At 61.8% G+C, this 18,777-nt stretch overlaps 2 protein-coding genes across 4 annotated transcripts; both read right to left on the bottom strand.

The window, feature by feature from the left end:
• Positions 1-3,595: 3,595 nt before the first annotated feature.
• MMP15 (matrix metallopeptidase 15) lies at positions 3,596-8,791 on the bottom strand (the record flags this gene model as incomplete). The annotated part of the gene is made up of 10 exons (XM_082489558.1): positions 3,596-4,746; positions 4,979-5,094; positions 5,215-5,365; positions 5,579-5,717; positions 5,852-6,075; positions 6,197-6,358; positions 6,581-6,888; positions 7,004-7,126; positions 7,337-7,485; positions 8,657-8,791. The coding sequence occupies 10 exons, from the start codon at positions 8,789-8,791 to the stop codon at positions 4,289-4,291; spliced, it is 1,965 nt and encodes a 654-aa protein (XP_082345684.1). The 3' UTR covers positions 3,596-4,288.
• A 1,216-nt stretch (positions 8,792-10,007) lies between these two features.
• On the bottom strand, positions 10,008-14,916 carry USB1 (U6 snRNA biogenesis phosphodiesterase 1). 3 transcript variants are annotated; one of them, XM_082489408.1, is made up of 7 exons: positions 14,805-14,916; positions 14,542-14,693; positions 14,217-14,400; positions 13,722-13,775; positions 12,437-12,542; positions 11,511-11,594; positions 10,008-11,198 (listed from the first exon to the last, which is right to left on the bottom strand). In XM_082489408.1, the coding sequence occupies exons 1-7, from the start codon at positions 14,912-14,914 to the stop codon at positions 11,094-11,096; spliced, it is 795 nt and encodes a 264-aa protein (XP_082345534.1). In that variant the 5' UTR covers positions 14,915-14,916; the 3' UTR covers positions 10,008-11,093. The 3 variants fall into 3 exon arrangements, with proteins under 3 accessions (XP_082345534.1, XP_082345535.1, XP_082345536.1); XM_082489409.1 differs by having other exon boundaries at positions 14,801-14,884; XM_082489410.1 differs by lacking the exon at positions 11,511-11,594.
• Between the last annotated feature and the right edge of the window lie 3,861 nt (positions 14,917-18,777).

The following is an 18,777-nucleotide window of genomic DNA, read 5'->3' as shown; positions in this document are numbered from 1 at the left end:
CAGGGTGACGCTAATCCTCTGCAGCTGCTGTCTAGCGTGGGGCTGGAGGCGAGGGAAATATTTATTTTGAGTTTTGCCATTGGCCACCGCCCAGGAAAAATGAGTGATGGTACTGGGGACTTGGGCCACTTCTGCACGCAGGGCGAGCTGATCTTCCTGCCCTGCTGGTGCCTGCGGGAGAGGGGTGAGAGCTTTCCCCTGGCAGGCTGCAAAATGGGACCAGCACAAGCAAGATTTTTAGTTGGATGAGGGAGCGGCTGTGCGCCCTCAGAGCTACCCTGGGATGTGACGGGGGAAGCCTTGGAGCTGCTAGAGGTGAGAAGATGACGGATGCTAAGATGTGCTGAAGCAGGCCTGCAGCATGTCTGCTCCACCGTCACCTCCTGTATTGCCCCTGCGTCCCCAGAAGTGACTTTCCTCCCCGTGAGACGAAGGCTCTGGCACCACAGGGAGCAGGGCTGGTGGACGCGGGGTGGGTGTGAAGGGGAGGTGACAAGCATGAGCAGCACAGACGTGTGCTGAGCTCAACATTGCTGGTGTGTGCATCCCACCCACAGCAGAGCTGTGCTGGTGCCCAGGCAGCACCTTCAGTCCTGCCTGTGGCATGCACAGGCAGCAGGATCAACCCCTCCCAGGGCCCCACGGCTCTGCTCTCCGTTCCCAGCGTCGTTTCCTCCAGCCTTGAGGCCGGCTGGTCACTGCTTGGTGTATCCCAGCCCCAGTTCTTCCTCTGCGCCAAGCCCGGCTTCCTCTCTGCTTTCCGGGTCCTCTCCTCAGCAGCACACAGCGGGATCATACTCTGGTGTGCAGAGGAAGAGGAGGAAGTGCAGTTTCTCCTGTGATGGTGCCAAGTGGGCAGCGAGAGCTAGCGCCAGCTCTGGTCAACCCCATCACCCCTGCTCCAGTGGCGTCTGGAGCCCTATCCTGCAGCAGCCAGCACTGCCCTGGCACGGCAGGGCCTGCAGGACGCTGAGCTCCTGGGGTCTTTTCCAGGTCAGGCTTCTCCAGCCTATTTTTGGGAAGCCGGGAGCTGCCTGGTGGGGGTGGATCCTGGCAGGGCTGCCTGGTGCCTGCCAGGGCCAGGCTGAGCGGGACTCGTGCCCCTCCCCACAGTCACCAAAAGCCCTGTCCCTTGCAGCAGGTGCATCCCTGCTGTCACCGGGGTCTTGGTGACTGTGGTGACTGGAGGTGAGCTGACCCCACTGTGGGTATGCAGGGCAGAGCGGGAGCCTCCAGCAAAGAGCACAGGCCCTGCTGAAACGCTGGGCTTTGTCTCCGGCAGGGTCCCTCACTGCTGTCCATGAGCGTTTCCAGATGGCCCCAAGCTCCTGGCACCGGCTCCACTGTAGCATCCGGGGAAGATCGAGAGGAGGGGGGTTGGTGTAGGTGGGAAATGAAGTCCCAGCTTGCCGAACCCGGCTGCTCCCAGCGCCGCTAATTCCCCCCCTGAGGAATTGCTCCCAGACCTTGTCCCACCCTGACTCAGCAAGGAGCCTCCTGCCCTGCCATGGCAGGGCTGCCCAGGGAAGAGCATGCTGCGAGCTTCTGTCCCTTCTGGCTTTTGAGTCCTTGCCCAACTCAGCTGGCCTTCCCAGTGAGCCAGGCGTCTCTCGGGGTACCAGGCTTCGGGGTGCCCACCCCTGCATCCCGCCGAGCCCTTGGCATCCCCCCGGGAGAGAGGGGAAACACAGCTGCTGTGGGAAATAAATCTGTTGTCAGAAGTGCATCTGCCATGGGAAGTGCATCTAGTGTGGGAAATGCATCTGCCGTGGGAAATGCATCTGCGCCTGCCTTGGGAGCTGCCTTTGTGGGGGCGGGGAGCAGCAAATCCTCACCACACTTTCCTTCTGCCTCGCCTTTTGGCCAGGTTCATGCCATTTGGTAGCTCCCAGTACTGGTTTGGCCCCAGGTCGGGGCAGGCTGGGGTGCCGGGCTGCCCGCAGCAGGGCTCCCAGCACTGCAGAGCTGTGGGAGGACCCACGCAAGTACAAAGCTGGGCAAAAATCATCAAAACCGAATTGAAAGGCATTAAAAGCCAAAGAATGTGACCCAGCATGGCCCGGCCGATGGAATACAACAACCCAGAGCCACATGGAGACCTTCCCTCCCCACCTCCCTGATTCTTCAGGGGTTTTCTGGCCAGGATTTTGGCTTCTTGCTTGGCTGCGGCGATGTGCCCAAGCCTGAGCCACACGTGTTTCCCAGGGAATCAGCTAACAGGGATGGAGGCTGGGGCAGGGGATGGTTGGCCCAGGCCACGGCGTGTCCCCCCCCCCTCCCCCCAGCACCAGCAGCCCCGAGGGGGAAAGTGGGGCAAGAGCGAGCACAGGTCCTTCCCTTTTAAAGTAATTAGTGGCTGATGAGCAGCAGGGCGCTCAGGGTAATTTAGTGCCAGGAAGTGGCTGGAGCCGAGTTGTGGGCACTGAGCCAGCGGCTCTGAGTCCTGGGGAGGGGGAAGGATGGGACAGGATGGGGGGGTGGAGGGGGGCAAAGTCTTCATATCCAGCCATAAAGCGGGGGGGGGGGATGCCCTCCTGGCAGGGTGGGGATGGGGGCAGAGCCCAGGGAGGAGGGAGCAGGTCAAGGGGATGGGTCAGCCCTGTTTCAGAGCCCCCTGGGGACAGTCGGGGCAGGGGTGTGGGGTGCTGCCAGGGTGCGGGGCTGGGCACTGCTGGAGGAAGCCTGGGAGGGGGTGGGGGTGGGAAGGGGATGCTGGCCAGAGTCCAGTCCCACAGGGAGAGCCCCCCCGCCCTCCAAGGGTCAGACCCACACAGCCCCCGCCTGGCACTGCCTGCTCCCCCTCCCACTGGTGTATTGACTGCGCCAGGCCTCAGCTGCCCGCCGCGGGGCTGCCCCTGCAGCTCCAGAGCAAACCGGGCCCCGGCTCGCCACCCCAGTCAGCATTACCGGCAGAGACAGAGCCACCGCTGCCACCATCACTGCCGCGTGCCGCCCGCTGTGCTTCGGTTTTCCTTCCCATCAAAGGCTGAGCAACACTTTTCCCTGGATAAAGCCGTATTTCCCCCTCCCCCCCCCGCCCCAGGTCTCATCTTTCCCACTCCCACGATTATTTCCCCGATCTCTGCACCTCCTCCTACTTTCCTCTGCTGAGACAGGATACGGCCACCCCCTTCCCCCCAGGAAACACGCTGGGGCCATGCGGGGACAAGGAGCCAATGCACCCGGTAAAGCAGCCCCAGGAGGGTCCCCGCACCGTCTCCCGGCCGCCCGGGGAAGGGAGGTGGCTGCCCCAGGGCTGGAGCGCGGTGCCGGCCGGGGGAAGAACAAGGCATGCTGTGTTCCCGGCAAGGCCATTGCCGCTGCCGTGGGAGATGGTGAAAGGCAGCTCTGTCCACTGCCATAGGGAGGGGATGCTTTCACTGTGTCGTGTCTCCCCCCCCCCCCCGCCCCCCCCCAAATGGTAGCCACAAGGCAGGGGCTACTGCGGGGACATCGACGGCCATGCTAGCCCCTACCCCACATCCCCTGGCATGGCACCCAGCTCCTTGGGTGCCAGCACCAGGCAATCCCCCAGAAACCTGCCAACCTCACATGGGGCAGCCCATGGGGTGCAGAAAGGACGGCACTGCGGCTCTCCACACACCAGACCCGTTTAATACACGTACAAGGCGGCCATGCCTGCCACCCTGCCCACAGCACCGCGTGGCCCCAGGGCTTCGCCCCGTGGCAGCGGCAGGGGCCGGGCTGAACTGAGCCCACGGGGTGGCGGGGGTTGCAAAGGTGGCATCTCACCCCTTGCGCTATCTTTAGGCGCCACATCCCTCTATCTCCTCAGCTCAACAGGAACCATGGTTGGGAGCTCCGCCTTCCCTTCCCCTCGCACTTCGCTGCCCTCGCAGGTGCCAGTAGCTGAGACCTGCCAGCTCGCAGCACTTGTGAGCAGCCCCCAACCCGCTCGGCGCCCCGTGTGGCACAGGCACAGCTGCGGCAGGTTTATGTGGGAGAAAGGGACCCTGCTGGGACCCCTGTGGCAGAGGCGGGTGCAACATGACCGGTGGCAACCTGAGGGTCACAGCCGGGGAAGGGGGACAGCCACCGGGGAGCAGGCAGGACATGGATGCCCTCCAGCTCCCCTGTAACCATCCCCCCCAGTCCCAGCCCGGCTGCTCTAGAGGGGGGGATGGGGGACCATTCCCCCCCCCCCCTTTTCTGAGGTTGGAGCCATCAAGCAACACCAGGGCAAGAGGGGCCGAGGCCATGGGGAGGGGGAGGTTAGGTCCATTGTTAGCACCATGGTGGTGGGGGTGGTTTGGGGAGGGAGCCAGGGTCAGACCCACTCCTGCAAGGAGCGCTTGCAGTACAAGAGCATTCGGGGCGCGCCTTTCCTCTGCATCTGGACGATGACGTAGATGAGGCCAAGGATGCAGAGCAGCAGCACCAGCAGCACCAGCACCATGACGACGCTCATGGTGCGCGTGTACTCGTCGATCTGCACCACCACGTCCACGTCCCCACCTGGCTGGCGGCCGCCCTCACTGTAATCCTCCTCATCTTCCTCCTCCTCCTCCTCCTCCTCTTCTTCCTCCTCGCCGTCGGCTCGCCCGTCGCCCTCGGGGTTGAAGGGGGGTTGGTCCCCATCGGGCCAGCGGGGATGGGGGTCTGGGACCAGCTCCGTGTGACAACCCATGAAGTCCCGTAGGATGGATTTGGGATAACCCGGCTCTGTCTTGAGCCGCTCGTTGTCGAATTTCCAGTACTTTGTGCCTCTGTAGAAGTAGGTGGAGGCTACAGGGGGAGAAGAAGGTGGAGGCAAGGGGTAAGTGGGCAGGCGCAGGGCACCCCACAACCCAGGCATCCCCTGCAGGTTTTGCTCTGGAACCGGCAAAACCCTTCAAGAAAGGGCTTCAGCTCAAACTCCTGGGCACCCTCCTGTGTGGCCAGGCCACCAGAAGGGTGATCCCACCCCTCTGGCATTCCCCCCTTTCCCCCCCACCCATCCCTCTCCTCCTCTACTTACAGGCATCCGGGCTGAGGAAGGCACCCTTGGGTGAGGGAGGGATGCCCGCCCAGACGGAGATGGGCTTCGGGTACCCGGGGTCCACCGAGTGGGTGTCTTCGTTAAAGCGCCAGTATCTGGGGGAGGGAGGTGGTAAGCAGGTGAGGAGGCACAGGGGTCTCCACCGCCTGCCATGTCCACCCCTGCCAGGGGCCAGGAGGCGGCAGAGCAGGGAGGAGGACCCCAGGGCCACTCACCTGTCCCCACGGAAGAAGAAGGTGTGCCCTGTGGGTTCCCACCAGACGGCTGTGTCGATGCTGTCATAGGGGATGCCCTGCCCATAGGTGACCAGAGGCTGCGGGTACCCGGGCTCCAGGTTGGCTTCTCGGAAGAGCCAGTACCGGTCACCTGGAGGGGGATAGAGACAGGGAGTGAGGTGGCCATGGCCAGCTGCTGCAGCAGGGATACATGAGGATAGGGACAGGGGTATGATGCCTGTGGTCACCCCATCCCTTTGGGATCAGGCAGCACCTCTGGCTGGGAAGGGGAGATCAGGATGGAATGAAGCCAACCAGCTCTCAGCAGCCTGGGGGGACACTCCCACCCAGCTTCCCTGCTCACCTTTAAAGAAGACAAACCTCCCGTCATGCCTCTCGTAGGCAGCATCGATGTCCCCAGGGAGGCCCCTCCAGAAGTGCCCAATGGGCATGGGGTAGTTGTCCAGCACCCGGTTGTGCCGAACCCTCCAAAACCACCGGCCCTGGTGGGAAATGGGGGGTTGGCAGAGGTTGAAGGGGACACATTCCCAGTGCCAGGCATCCCTCTGGGGGGCCCTCCCACCCAGGGCCCCACCACATCCCCAGGGGAGGGGCAGGAGGGGGTCCCAGCAGGTACCTTGAACACAAACATCTCCCCACGCAGCACCGCCACCGTGTCAAAGTTCCCGTCGCAGATGTTGGGGCCATACTGGTCAGGTCGGTCCGGGCCACCAGTTTTGGGGGGTCGCTCCGGTTTCCCCGGGGGGGACGGTTTAGGAGGTCTCTGGTCTGGCCTGCCAGGTCTCCGGGGTGTCACGGTGGGCAAAGGTTTGGTGGGCTGAGGGTGCCTGTCTGCGGTACCTGGATCGGGCAGGTGAGAGAAGAGATGGGGTGATGCAGACCAACAGCGCCCATGCCTCAGTTTCCCCACGCATGTGCCCAGTGTCCCACCTCTGGGCTTATCCCCCAGCCAGCTCCTCACCGTAGAGCTGCTGGATGCCCTTGAGGTCATCCTCGGGCAGCTGGAAGTTCTCGGTGTCCATCCACTGGTAGAAGGGGGCCATGATAGCACTGGGGTTGCTGGAGTGCTCCAAGCCCAGCGAGTGCCCCAGCTCGTGCACGGCCACCAAGAAAAGGTTGTTCCCTGCAGGGAGAGGCACCATCAGCAAGACTGGGCAGAGGACACAACACGTGGGGTGGGTCCTTGGCCCCAGCACCCTGTGATGAGGGTGCTCTGGTGGGACATGCCTGCATCACCCATCTCCCTGCCACCTCTGCCCACATGAGCGCATCCCTCTGTCCACAAACCCAATGGCCCGCTAGGCTCCTCTGGTTGCTTCCACCACCTCCTTGGCCCTCAACTCACCAGACACGTCCGTGTTCTCCAGCGTCCAGGGCTCATCCGAGTCGAAATGCGTGTCCCCCCCCATGCCGGGACCGGGAAAATAGGCGTGAGCCAAAAACCCCCCGACGCCATCGAAGGGGGAGCTGTCTCCGTGGAAGCCAGAGGCGAAGAGCACCATGATGTCAGCCTCCTTCTTCCGCTTCTGCCGGATGTCCTCGTAGGGCACCTCCCGGAAAGCCAGCGGCGTGGCTTGCTCCCACACCCGGAAAGCTCGGCGGACGGCCTCGTACGAGTGGTACCGACCCAGCTTCTCTGTGTAGTTTTGGATGCTGGGGATAGAGAGCTTGCTGGGGATGACCCAGGACAGCGCTTGCTCCCCGAGCGGGTCCACGGCTCTCCATGGACTGGGGGTGAGGGGTGGGAAGCCCTGGAGATGGGGGGTACCTGAAGGTGAGATGGCTCTGGCTCCAGCGCCGCCCTGTCAATGCGTACCGCTTCCGCCGCATGTTGGACTTCATCCGTGCCCCAAACTGGTCCGGCACCCCACAGCGGGGACGTTTCATCCACCTGCCAGGAGGGCACAGAGCCAGGGCTCAGCCCACCGCCACCAAGGTCCCCGAGGGGTGACAGCAGCCGTAACCAGCAAGGGAGGTGTCCTGCCTGCAGGGGTGCAGCCCCCCACAAGGGGGGACGCAACTCCCGTGGGAGACAGCACCCGCAATTTCCAGGTACAGGCAGAGCTCTGGGGGCAGAGCAAGAGGACACAGAGCAACTCACGCCTTGGTCTCCTCGTCCAGGACGCCAGTGACGGTGATGCCATAAAACTTCTGCATCTCAGCCAGGGCAGAGGAGAAGGTCTGAGCCGAGCGCATGGTGGACATCTGCCGGCTGGGCTGCGGCAGGTAGCCGTAGAGCCGCAGCCATGCCTGCGCCAGGGAGAGCCCAGAGTGAGGCAGCGGCAGCGGGGAACAGGCCTGGAGCTCCCCGGGGAGATGGCAGCAGGATGCGGCCCACCGCCCCAGCCCTGCCATGTGTCCCCCCACCACGGGGCGGCCATGCCAGCTGCTGGGGGGCAAATGCCACATCCAGGCAGGAGGGAGCATGGAGAGCCCCAGCCCTACCCCACAAGAGCGTGGGGGGGGGGGGGGGACAGCTTCAGAGATGGGGGGGCTGTCAGCCACCCTGACCCCAGGGACAAGGCGGCTGGCAGGGGGCCAGCCTCTCGTCCGTGTCCCCCGGGAGCTGTAGAGGGACGTGGGGCCAGGCAATCCCCCCCCCGACCCCGTCACCAGCAACCCAGGACCCCCGCCCCGGCCCCCACCCACAAAGGGGCTTCTGTCCTGCGGGGTGGCGGGGGGGGGGGGGGGTAGCTGGGGCGCGCCGGGTCTCTTCCTTCCTGCACCAGCCTCCGCCTCCACTTGTCTTTTTTAATTAGTTTTTATTTTTATTACTACTTGTAATTTTTGGTATTATCTTTTCTATTTTTCCCCTTTTAATTTGCAGTTTCTAATTATTTTTTCCCCTTTTCATTTTCTTTTTTTCTTTTTACATTTTTTTCAATTTTCTTTTCCCAGTTTCTTTCCCCTTTTCCCCCAATTTCTTTCCCCTTTTGCCCCAATTTCTCTTCTTTTCTTTCAGTTTCGTCCCCTCTCTTCCCAATTTCTTCCCCTTTTTTCCCCAATTCCCCCCCCCCCCAAAACCCCACCCCGCTGTAACGTTTCCATTTTGACAAACTCTTCATCTTCTCTATTCCCCCCCCCCGTCTCCCCCCACGCCGCTGCCCCCCTCCCCCAGGCTGGGTGGCGGAGCACAGACTTTATCAAAGGCCCTTTCACCTCCCACCCCCCCTCCCCCGCCGCGGCCTCGCGTGGACACAAAGCGCTTCCTCCCCCCCTCCGATTGCTGCCCGTCGCCCCCGGGGGACACCCGGACTACCCCCCCCCCCCCCTCCTGCCTGCGCCCTGCCTGCACCTGCGGCTGCACCCTCCGGGCAGGCAGCGCCGGCGGCCGCAGGTGCAGGCAGGGCGCAGGCAGGAGGAGGCGGGGGGTGTTCCAGGGGACCCCCCCCCAACCCCGCACCGCGCCCCCCCTGCTCACCTCCGCGTTGATCTCCTCGCCCGCCGCCCCCACCAGCAGCACCAGTCGCACCAGTAGCACCAGTAAGAGCGGGGGGCGGGCGGCCGGCCGCAGCGCCCCGCCCGGCCGCCAGGGGGCGCCCTCACCTCCTGCCATCCCGCGCTGCCCCTGGTTCGCGGCTGCACCCCCCCTTTTCCCACCTACCCCCCACCCCCCCCACCCCCGCCCAACCTCCGGCCGCGCCGGGCCGGGCCGGGCCGGGCCGAGCCGAGCGCGGCGGCGGTCGGAGCTACGCCGCCCTCATGGCCCGGGGCCGGGCCGCCGCGGCGGGCTGCGCAGGGTGCATGAGCAGGCGCCACCCGTCGCCTCCCGACCCGCCTTTGTGAGGAGGATCAGGCCGGCGGAGCACGGCACATGGGCGGCCACCGCGGCTCGGCTCGGCTCGGCTCGGCTCGGCTCGGCTCGGGCCCTGCCCGCCGGGAGCCGCGGAGCGGAGCGGAGGGACGCGGGAGCGGCGGCGGCGGCGCGGAGCGGCTCGGCGGGCAGCGGGCGGGGCGGGGCCGCGCCGGGCGGAGGGGCGGGGCCGCGGCACCGAGGGGCGGGACCTCAGCGCTATAGGGGCGGGGCCGAGGCGCCCGAGGGGCGGGGTCGCGGCGCGCTCCCACGGGTGTCCGCAACTCCGCAGCCGCTCCCACGCGTGGCAGCGGGCAGAGCCATGGCCCGCCACACGCAGAACCGACCCCGCGCATACTCCGCCCTCCCACAGCCGCTATTTCAGGCCACACCAGCAACTGGCTGTCCACGGACTTTGTCCCCACGGTCCTGCCACCCAGCCCGGCTGTGTCCTGCCCCCGTCCCCCGGGTCCCTGACACCCACCTGAGTGAAAAAACAGGGTGATGTGCCAAGCCGGGGCCTGCCGGGGAGGGAGCAGGGCCACTGGTTGAGCATTAACCTGGCACTGCTGGACTCAGACCACGGCGAAACCGGTCGTGCCAGAGCCAGTTTCACTGGAAGTCCCCAGAGGCTAAATATATCCCTCTTTGTTTGCTTTTCCTTCCCCAAAAGAAAACTCGGGGTGTAACCACACACCTTATCACACAGCTCCCCATCCCAGAAACTAACCGGCTACAGACTTAACGGCATTTCATTAAGGGTTTTGAAATGCAGCCCTCGCCCGCCTGCTGGCAGACATCATGACCTGTGCCAAAATGCTCCTACAGCCACCAAGGCCCTGGGTTCTCTCGAGTGTAAGGATGGTCAGCACAGCACGAGCTCGCGGAAGCTCTTGCAGGCATCACCTTGTCTGAAGCCTGCGGGAGCTGGGCACGGCTGAAAGGGAACGGCTGAAATATACCACAGAAACAATTTTACAACACGAGGAGACAGATTTTTACTGCTCAGAAGTCCCCGAGTCTTTCAACAGACAGAGGCGTAATGAAAGATCCAGGGCAGCACATTGGCATCCTGCTCCCAATACCCGAGAGGCTGCTGCCACCCTCCCAGCAGGAACAAAAGGATTAAAGAGGAGCTTCTCCCAAGGGACAACGTATGGTCCCCAGGGTCATCACGGCATTGGGGATGCTGTTCCCATGGGGAAAAAGTGTGGAGCCTGGGGGAGGAGCTGCCACCCCCTTGACTCAACCCTGGGCACAGCCCTTCCAGCTCAGGCAAAAGCTGACGCTGCCCTCTCTCGGACTCCCCCCCACACGGCAGCAAGCTTCTCGGGAGAAGCAGCCCCCCCCCGAAAAAAGAAGTCCTGGGCTTATGGCACTCACAATCTTAAACCAAAGATTGTCTTTTAGACCCAGCCTGGAGCACTGAAACACAAGGGGGTTTCCAAACTTTCCACTCCAGATTTCATCTTTTGCTGTTTGGCAAAAGGATTTGACACTGAAATTTCCCTTATAGAGACAGCAGCAGGGCGAGAGGGACGCAGACCATGACTCAGAAACTTGTCCTGGCTTACAGTAGGGAGATGTTCTGGTGAGAGAGTCCAGCTCCACGTCCTCGCCTCCTGCTACTCAAAGCATGCTCGGAGCCTCCTGACAATCAGGCAGTGACATTTCCAAACGTGCGAGACACCCTCCCTTAAACAACAGCCTCCCACGCTACCTTCTTCTTCTTTCCCGTAAGGCATCTATGGCTTATATAGAGATTTTTTTTTTTTTTTTTTTTTTTAAAATCAGCAAAATTAGCAATCGTGGGAAGGCTGGAACCGCCGGTGCTGACTGCAGCACATATAGCGGCAAGGATGAAATCTGCTACAAACGTACATTTCTTCAGCCAGCGACTCAAACTTGGAAGTAGCCCGACTTGAGGCCACAAACACCCCAGAGATGCTGAGCAGGCAAGAAGAGCGTGGGAGATGCGTGACAGCCTGCACCACTCAGAGACGTGCTGGGGAATGGTTGAACAGGAGGGTCTTCAAGGCTCCGAAATGCACAGCCTCACTGGCCCCTACCTCAAGGGGAAGGAGAAGTACTTGTTCCCCGACTTGCAACGGATTTGTTCCCATTGGACACGCAGCAGGAACGCTGAGTCCTCAAACCCGTCCACGATGGCCTGGAAAAACAGATGCAGGAGTCAGCACAAGGAGAGTGGATCTGCCAGAGGAAGGAGTTGGCAGCTCCCCCTCTGAACCAAGTCAGAGACGAGGCTGTTTGCAGCTGGGAGCCTCTGGAGGGTTATTTAACACACGCTCCCCCAAAACGCTTCTCTTCTTTCAACCCAGTGAAGTTTGTCTTGCTCAGTGAAGAGATTTTGCCGCTCTCCGCCCTCAGCAGGGAGACGTGGCTAGACACCAGCTCAGCTCTTTCCCTGCTCTCCACACCAGCTCAGCTCTTTCCCTGCTCTCCACGCTGCATGGGGGCGCACCTGGAGCTCCCGCAGACACTGCCCTTCCAGCCTGTCAGACATGTCCCCGACGCACCAGGCCAAGCTGATATGGAATGACGGGTCCTGAAGACAAAACAGGGATCAGATCGTGAGGGTTAAAGGAGGTTTTGCTCAATGCGTGGAGCCGCAGCAGGAGATCTGGTGTGATGCCGCCCTGCCTGGGATGGCAGAGGTAGGAGGATCCCAAAGCTGGGAGCCCCCTCCACCAGCTCAGCAGTTGCAGTGCTGGAGGCAAGATGAGTCCTGGGCTCCCCACTCCAGCCTTTTTGGACACCAGTGGGCAAGGCTGCCTGGTTCCCAGCCTCCCTGCAGTGAGCTCTGCAGAAGCTTTTTCAACTGCGCAGAGAACCTCTCACGAACGGTCCTGGAGCAGGCAGGTGGGTCACTTCTGAATAACCCACAGAAGCCCCCTGCTCAACTCTGGAGACAGAGAAATCAGGGTTTGGCCCTTCAAAATCCAAAACCAAAGCTAGTACCAAGCAAAGAGGCTGGACCAATGCCCCAGGAAGCTGTCCAAGGAAGGGGCACGAGCATCACTCACAGTGTTCACCCTAAGCCCATTCAATGGACAACCCTGCTTCCATGCACAGCAGGGCAGCGACCAGGACATACGCTCTGGCCCTTCACCCCAGAAACCCAGTTCTCAAGAGGCCACCAGATAGATAACATCCTTAGTCTCCTGCACAGGACGTGATGCAGAAGTCATAGACTTGTGCAAGTCCCATTCCCAGCAAGACTGTGTTCAGGGTGTTAAATATGAGCATCACCAACCAGCCCAGAGGAGCCCATTTCAGAGTCTAACCTCCCCACTCCTCTTTATTTGGGGTGAACCATTTCAGGGACCTCTCTCAAGGAATCAGCCGGCATGTCCAGACCAGGAGGGAAGTAACTGGGAGACCCCTCACCTTGTAGAACGTGGGAAGGTCAAATTCCTCCAGAACTCTGTCCACCTCCGAGACCAGCTCCAGCAGCTGGAAATGCCCAGCAGAGACCTCCAAGCCAATAAAGGTCCTAAAGAAAGACATGGAGAGACAGCAAGCACCCATTCATGCTGCAGAAAGCACTGCCGTAAGCATACTTAGCCCTGCATTCCTACCAAACAGATTCCCTACCCGCTAACAAAAGCTAATTTGAGGAACACGAGATTTAAGCATTCAAGGACAATGACTGTATTCTGAAGAAAAGCAGAAATAAAGATGTGGTAGCAGGGAGAAGCAGGACTGGATGATATACCATGTAGATTTTACTAGATTAACTCAGCACCTTTGGGGACATGAAAACTCATTTTCCAGGCAAAGGATGGACTCAACGGGTATTTTAGCAGAGCGCCGTGCCTGTGCAGGAGCTGCACTTAAAAAGCGGAAGTTGCCGGAAGGGTTTTACAGCAGGAGGGGAAGTGGGGAATGGGAAGTACCAAGCTGGAGAGACATGACAAAGAGGTACCTCCTCAAGGACTGTCTGGATGACGCTTTCCAGACTCCAGGAGGAGAGGGTAAGACTAAGTCTCACCCAGGATCTGCTTCGTCCTGCCAATGACTACTGTGGGCTGCCGTTCCCGCTACACTCAGCAACTTTTCACAGTTTTAATCACCTTCGCTTTGACATTTAAACTACTTAATTGCGTTCAATTGGAATCAGGCTTCTGAGCTGACACTAGGAGAATTAGCACCCTCTGAGCTCTTTCTCTCCGGTTCTTAGAAGACCTGCACTGCAATTTCACAACCGGCACTGCTGCCAAAAGAGGTGGCCCCCGGCTCTGCTTGCCCCAGGCTGCTCATGCTGGTGCGAGGGTTTGCGAAACCGCAGAACAAACCAGATGGTAGATAGAAACGAACGTGGCTGCCTCCTGTAGCTGCTGAGAAACTGTAGCACGAATCAAACCCCAGCAGAAAGGCCTGCCCTCAGGTCACGTCGTGAACAGATATCCTCTCTCCAGGAGACTGAAATCCTGCAGCCTGAGGTTCACCCACCGCTAACAAGACCAACAGCTTGCAGAGAATCAGCACTGAAGCTAAAAATTTGTGCAAGTGGCTGGGGAAAGGTGTGAAACCTCTGGAGACAAGGGGATTGCACACTGCCCCATCACATGTCTCACCCCGGACACTGTGGGACAGGCAGGGTGACACTTCCCATCCACTCAGTGCCTTGCCCAGCCTTCTCCGCAGGCGGGCTGCCCCACTGCTCGCTCACCTGGTTTTGTTCTGGTTGGTGTAAACCTTCACTTGGTCAGCCACACAGAAAAACCTGAAATGAGAAAGATCCTATTTCAGCGGGGGGGGGGGGGGGGGGAGGAGAAAAGGATAAAAAAAAAACAGAAAATGGGGAGGGGACAGGATTTCTACCAAGGTGTGGAAACTTAAAGTGGACTGCAAGTGGACTGAATCAGTGCAACCAGTACCTTTCTGGGCTCAAATTAATCTATTCCCCGCTGAAGCCCTGATGGCGACAGCGGCCCTGAAGCAGCTGATGCTCAGTGGGCGCCTGAGCCAGATGTAAGCAATGAAACCACCCGTGGTTTATGGGATGGCACAGCTTCAGCCTCATCCTTGAAAGCCGAGAGACCTGACTTGTCCAGTGCCGGATCCCAAGGCAGAGAGGAAAACGGCCCAGGGCTTTACCGGGGTGCGGATGCTGGTGAAGCTGGGACGCCGGGGGAGAGGGCAGGGTGTGCGGAGCCGTCCTTACCTGTGGAAGGGGGCCAGGCGCTGCTTGAGGGAGTGGACGAAGGGGTCTATCCAGTGGTAGCGCAGGACCACGCACTGCGAGAGGCTGAGGTGGAACTCCTCCATGGCGGCCAGCGAGGCGACGTAGGTGCGAGCGCGGGAGACCAGAAGCTCCAGCAGCTCCAGGAATTCCTCCTGGACTATGTCTGCGGGGCAGCACCGTCAGACCCGGGGGTGTCGTCTCCCCTCCCCCTCCCCGTGGATACCCACCGGGGACAGCCTGACCCTCCGGGCCTCATCCGGCCGGGCTCCCGCCCCCCTTCCCGCCCCAGGCCGCCGTTACCTACAGGGCAGGTAGACGTGGGTGGCCCAGTTGCCCCGCTCGTGGGGGAAACCGCGGAGGCGGCCGCCGTGCCGGGAGCTGTCGTCGTGAACGGCCTCCTCCGGCTCCGGCTCGCCCGGCAGGCCGGCGGGGAGGGGCAGGCGGGGGCGCCCGGCGCTGCAGGCACCAGGGAAGAAGAGGATGAGGATGGATGAGGATGAAGGAGGATGATGGAGGAGGAAGGCCTCGATCCTCCCCCCCCCGCAGGGCCCGTCCCGCCGCACCCACCTGGCCGGGGGCGTCCCCTGCGCGGGGGCGCCGCCAACCCCTCGCCCCCCATCCTCCTCCTTCTCCTCCTCTTCCTCCGAGCTGCTGTACCCCACCAGCGCGGCCCTCATGGCCGGCCCGGCCCCTTCCGGGCCGCCCCCCCCGCGGTGCCGGTGTCGGCGCGGCCCGGCAGGGGGCAGCCGCCGCCGCCCGCCCCGCCCCGCCTCCTCCGCCGCCGCCGCCGCCGCCGCCGCGGCCGGCCCGCTCCGCTCCCACACCCCGCCCGTCTCCGGCACCGGCGCCCCCCCCCCCCCCCTCCTTCTTCCCTTCCCCTTCCTCCCGGCTGCCGCCGCCACGCCAGCGCGGGGCTCGGGCGGAGCGTGCAGGCCGCGGCCCCACCGCCGGCGGCGAGCAGGCGGGCTGACAGGGGCCTCCCGCCGCAGGTGAGGGGCCCGACCGCCGCCGCCGCCGCCCTTTGTGTGGGCCTCGCCGGGGCGGGCAGGCACCCCCTTCCCCCACACCCCACACACCCCACCGCGGGGCCTCCCGGCGGCGGCGGCGGCGGTGAAGGCCTCCGGGCGCCGCCGCCGCGTTTGTCCGCAGGCCGGCGGGGCCGGAGGAGCCGTCCCATGGGGAGAGGAGAGCGGCGGGACGGGCCTCGCCGCGGGTTGCGGCGGCGGCGGCTGGTCTCCGAGCTCCCTGGCCGCCCCCGAGCCCCGCGGCCCCGCCGTGCCGCTGCCTGAGGCCGCCTGGGCCCGGCTGCGGGAGGCCCGGACAGGCGGGAGCGGGAGCTGGCCATGCCCGAGCGGGCCGTGCCGCCGGCCGCTTCTCCAGTTTGAAAGTACCTCTGCTTTCCCGGCTTCTCTCCGTGAATGGTTGTCGCTTCCCACCTCCCACGGAGGGATGAGTTAGGCTCGGAGCTGGCACCGGCTCGGGTACCCGTGCAGAGCCCTCGGTAAGCCAAGGTTGGTATCTCTTGCATTTCCCAAGCCTTCCCTTCCCCGTTAGGCTGGATGGTCTGGGTTGCCATTGCCATTGGGTCGCTGCTGCTGGGGTTGCCTGCGGGGGCGGTGGGCGGCTGGGCTGTGCTGAAGTTCTGTATCCCCTCAAGCTCGGCTGCTGAATAACGTAACTGCGAGTCCTCCCTTCGTGTTGACAGCCTAGGTGAGCTACGTAGGAGAAAGAGGAGATCCCGCATGCTGGGAGGGCGGCCATGGGGCCTTTGGGCGTTTTATGCCACACAGTTGTGCCGGCAGACAAAGTAATGCAGTGTCCCCGTAGGCAGAAGGGCTGTCCAGCGCTGCCCGAGCTTTGGGACACGACGCGGTCTCAGCTGGGCGCTGGGGGAGGTGGGGGCGCAAGGTGGGGATGCTGGGCAGCAGCTTTGTCCGATGCTCCTTTATTGCTTAGTTTTAAATACAACAAATGCCTTCCTGGAAGACCAAGGTTTCCCTTGCCTTGAGCAAGGGCAGGCGGTTTGACGCAGAGACGCCTGTGCTCTTGCGGGGTTAGGGACTCGTGGCCCAGGAGTGGCTAGCTGCTGCTGCTGCTCGCCAAGGCCTGTGCCCTTCTTCCTCTCTTGAGGTGTGTCGGCACTGCTGCTATCTGCTGCTCACTGGCGGGTTTTACTCTTCTCTGAGTTGATATCAGGTTTTACTGGACGTCTCCAGAAAGACCAGAACTTTTCAGTGAGCAAAACCCCTGTAAGGCCAGGCAGCACCTCTGGTGTAGGTCGTTCGGCTCCAGGGTACTTTTATTCCATGGTTTGGAAGGAGGTTCAGCCGAGCTTTACCACTTCTTTTATCCTCATGGAGAGTGCTGTGAACGGTACCTACGTGTTCTGTGTTTTGGCTGATAACATTGGGGGCAAACCTTCCCCTGAGCTCTCTGGCTCTTCCTAGTCTACACGTGCTGCCCGGAGAGGGGGGAAATCTCTTATGTACATCCCTCGGGTAACATGCCCGATACCCGAGCTGCAGGAGGAGCGGAACTGCTTCACAGGGGTGCTTCAGCTGGGGTGGGATCAGGTTGGGATTTGCCTTGATATCTGTAAAATCTAACCCAGTAACTTCTTGATTGCACAGCACTTGGTGTGCCTCAGCCTGTGCAGAGAGACCGATGTTCTCAGCCAGTGCCCCCAGCGGGGCTGGGTGGTCCGGCGTACTGGGCTGAGCTGACTGGGGCCTGGGCAGTTGTGCTGCCTCTGGTGAGAGCATGCCGCTCAAACGCCTGCCTGGCTGCGGCCAGGCAGAGCCTGACCCTTTCCAGGCTGAGCATGCCTAGTCCTGGACCTTTGCACAGCAGCAAGGGGTGAGGGCTCCGGTTCTGGTTAGCTCCCCCACTCTGGCTTCCTGGTAGCTTTGTAGGGAGGCACGAGAGTTTTCAAAGTGAGCCGTGGGGGAAGGTTGACTAGAGAGTTGCCCGTCTTTTCCTCCAAGACCTGACATGAGCTGTCTTCTTCCTTGCAGAGAGAGCTGCTCCCTGGGCTGCTTCCCTCGCCCTTCCCAAATGTGAGCGCATCGCCACCAGCACAGAGAAGGGTCTCCTCTTGTCTTCAAGGCACTTGCTTCTGCCTCCTCTTCTTTTGTCCAAAAAAGAAAAAAGCCAAACCAAATCAGTCCACAAAGAACTTGTGCTGATCTAAGGAGGAAGCTGTGGCATCTCAGTCACCCCTTTGCTTCCCAAGATCCTGGCTGTGGGCTGGATTTTTTGTCCTCGACTTAAGGGGATCAGCTAGGCGGAATCAGGATCTTGGATACTTTTGATTTTTGTTTTTACTTGAACCCTTTCAACCGAGAAGCTGAAGCTGTCACTGCTAAAATCCCATTTTTTTTTCCCAAGCATGTCAGAAAGCTGGCAGCAGCAACAGCAGCAACCACAGCAGCCGCCGCCGCAGCAGCACCACGCTGGGGCAGCCGCCCTGCCAGAGCACTCCATCCCGCCCAGCACTGCTGACAATCCCTTGGGCTGTGCCGTCTACGGCATCCTGCTCCAGCCGGACCCCGGCCTGCAGCACCACCAGCACGCCCCCATCCAGGCTGGAGAGCCGTCCCACAAATGCGGTGTGTGTGGCCACGACCTCACTCACCTCTCCAACCCCCATGAGCACCAGTGCTTGCCGGGCCATGACCGCTCTTTCCAGTGTACCCAGTGCCTGAAGATCTTCCACCAGGCCACCGACCTCCTCGAACACCAGTGTATCCAGGTGGAGCAGAAGCCCTTTGTGTGTGGCGTCTGCAAGATGGGTTTCTCCCTCCTGACCTCGCTGGCGCAGCATCACAATGTCCACAACGGCAACGCCATGAAGTGCTCTATCTGTGAGAAGACCTACAAGCCTCCTGAGGCAGAGCACGCGCAGCCTCTTGACCCCTCGGAGAAGCCCTACAGCTGCTCCATCTGTCAGAAAACCTTCAAGCACCTCTCGGAGCTGTCCCGACACGAGCGCATCCACACAGGTGAGAAGCCGTACAAGTGCACGCTGTGCGACAAGAGCTTCAGCCAGTCGTCCCACCTGGTGCACCACAAACGGACGCACAGCTCAGAGCGGCCCTACAAGTGCACGGTGTGCGAGAAGACCTTCAAGCACCGCTCCCACCTGGTGCGCCACATGTACGCGCACTCGGGGGAGCACCTCTTCAAGTGCAACATCTGCGAGCTACACTTCAAGGAGTCCTCGGAGCTGCTGCAGCACCCCTGCACGCCCAGCGGGGAGCGGCCCTTCCGCTGCGGCGAGTGCCAGAAGGCCTTCAAGCGCCCCTCGGACCTGCGGCAGCACGAGCGCACGCACAGCGAGGAGCGGCCCTTTAAGTGTGACCTCTGCCAGATGAGTTTCAAGCAGCAGTATGCGCTCATGCGCCATCGCCGCACGCACAAGGCTGAGGAACCCTTCAAGTGCAACCTGTGCGAGAAGGGCTTCGTGCAGCCTTCGCACTTGGTGTACCACCAGCATGTGCACGGCATAGAAAACCTCTTCAAGTGCAACGTGTGCCAGAAA

Source organism: Vanellus vanellus (assembly GCF_965231255.1).
Source record: "Vanellus vanellus genome assembly, chromosome: 12".
Lineage (NCBI taxonomy): Eukaryota > Metazoa > Chordata > Aves > Charadriiformes > Charadriidae > Vanellus > Vanellus vanellus.
This window is presented reverse-complemented; position numbering and strand designations above follow the sequence as displayed.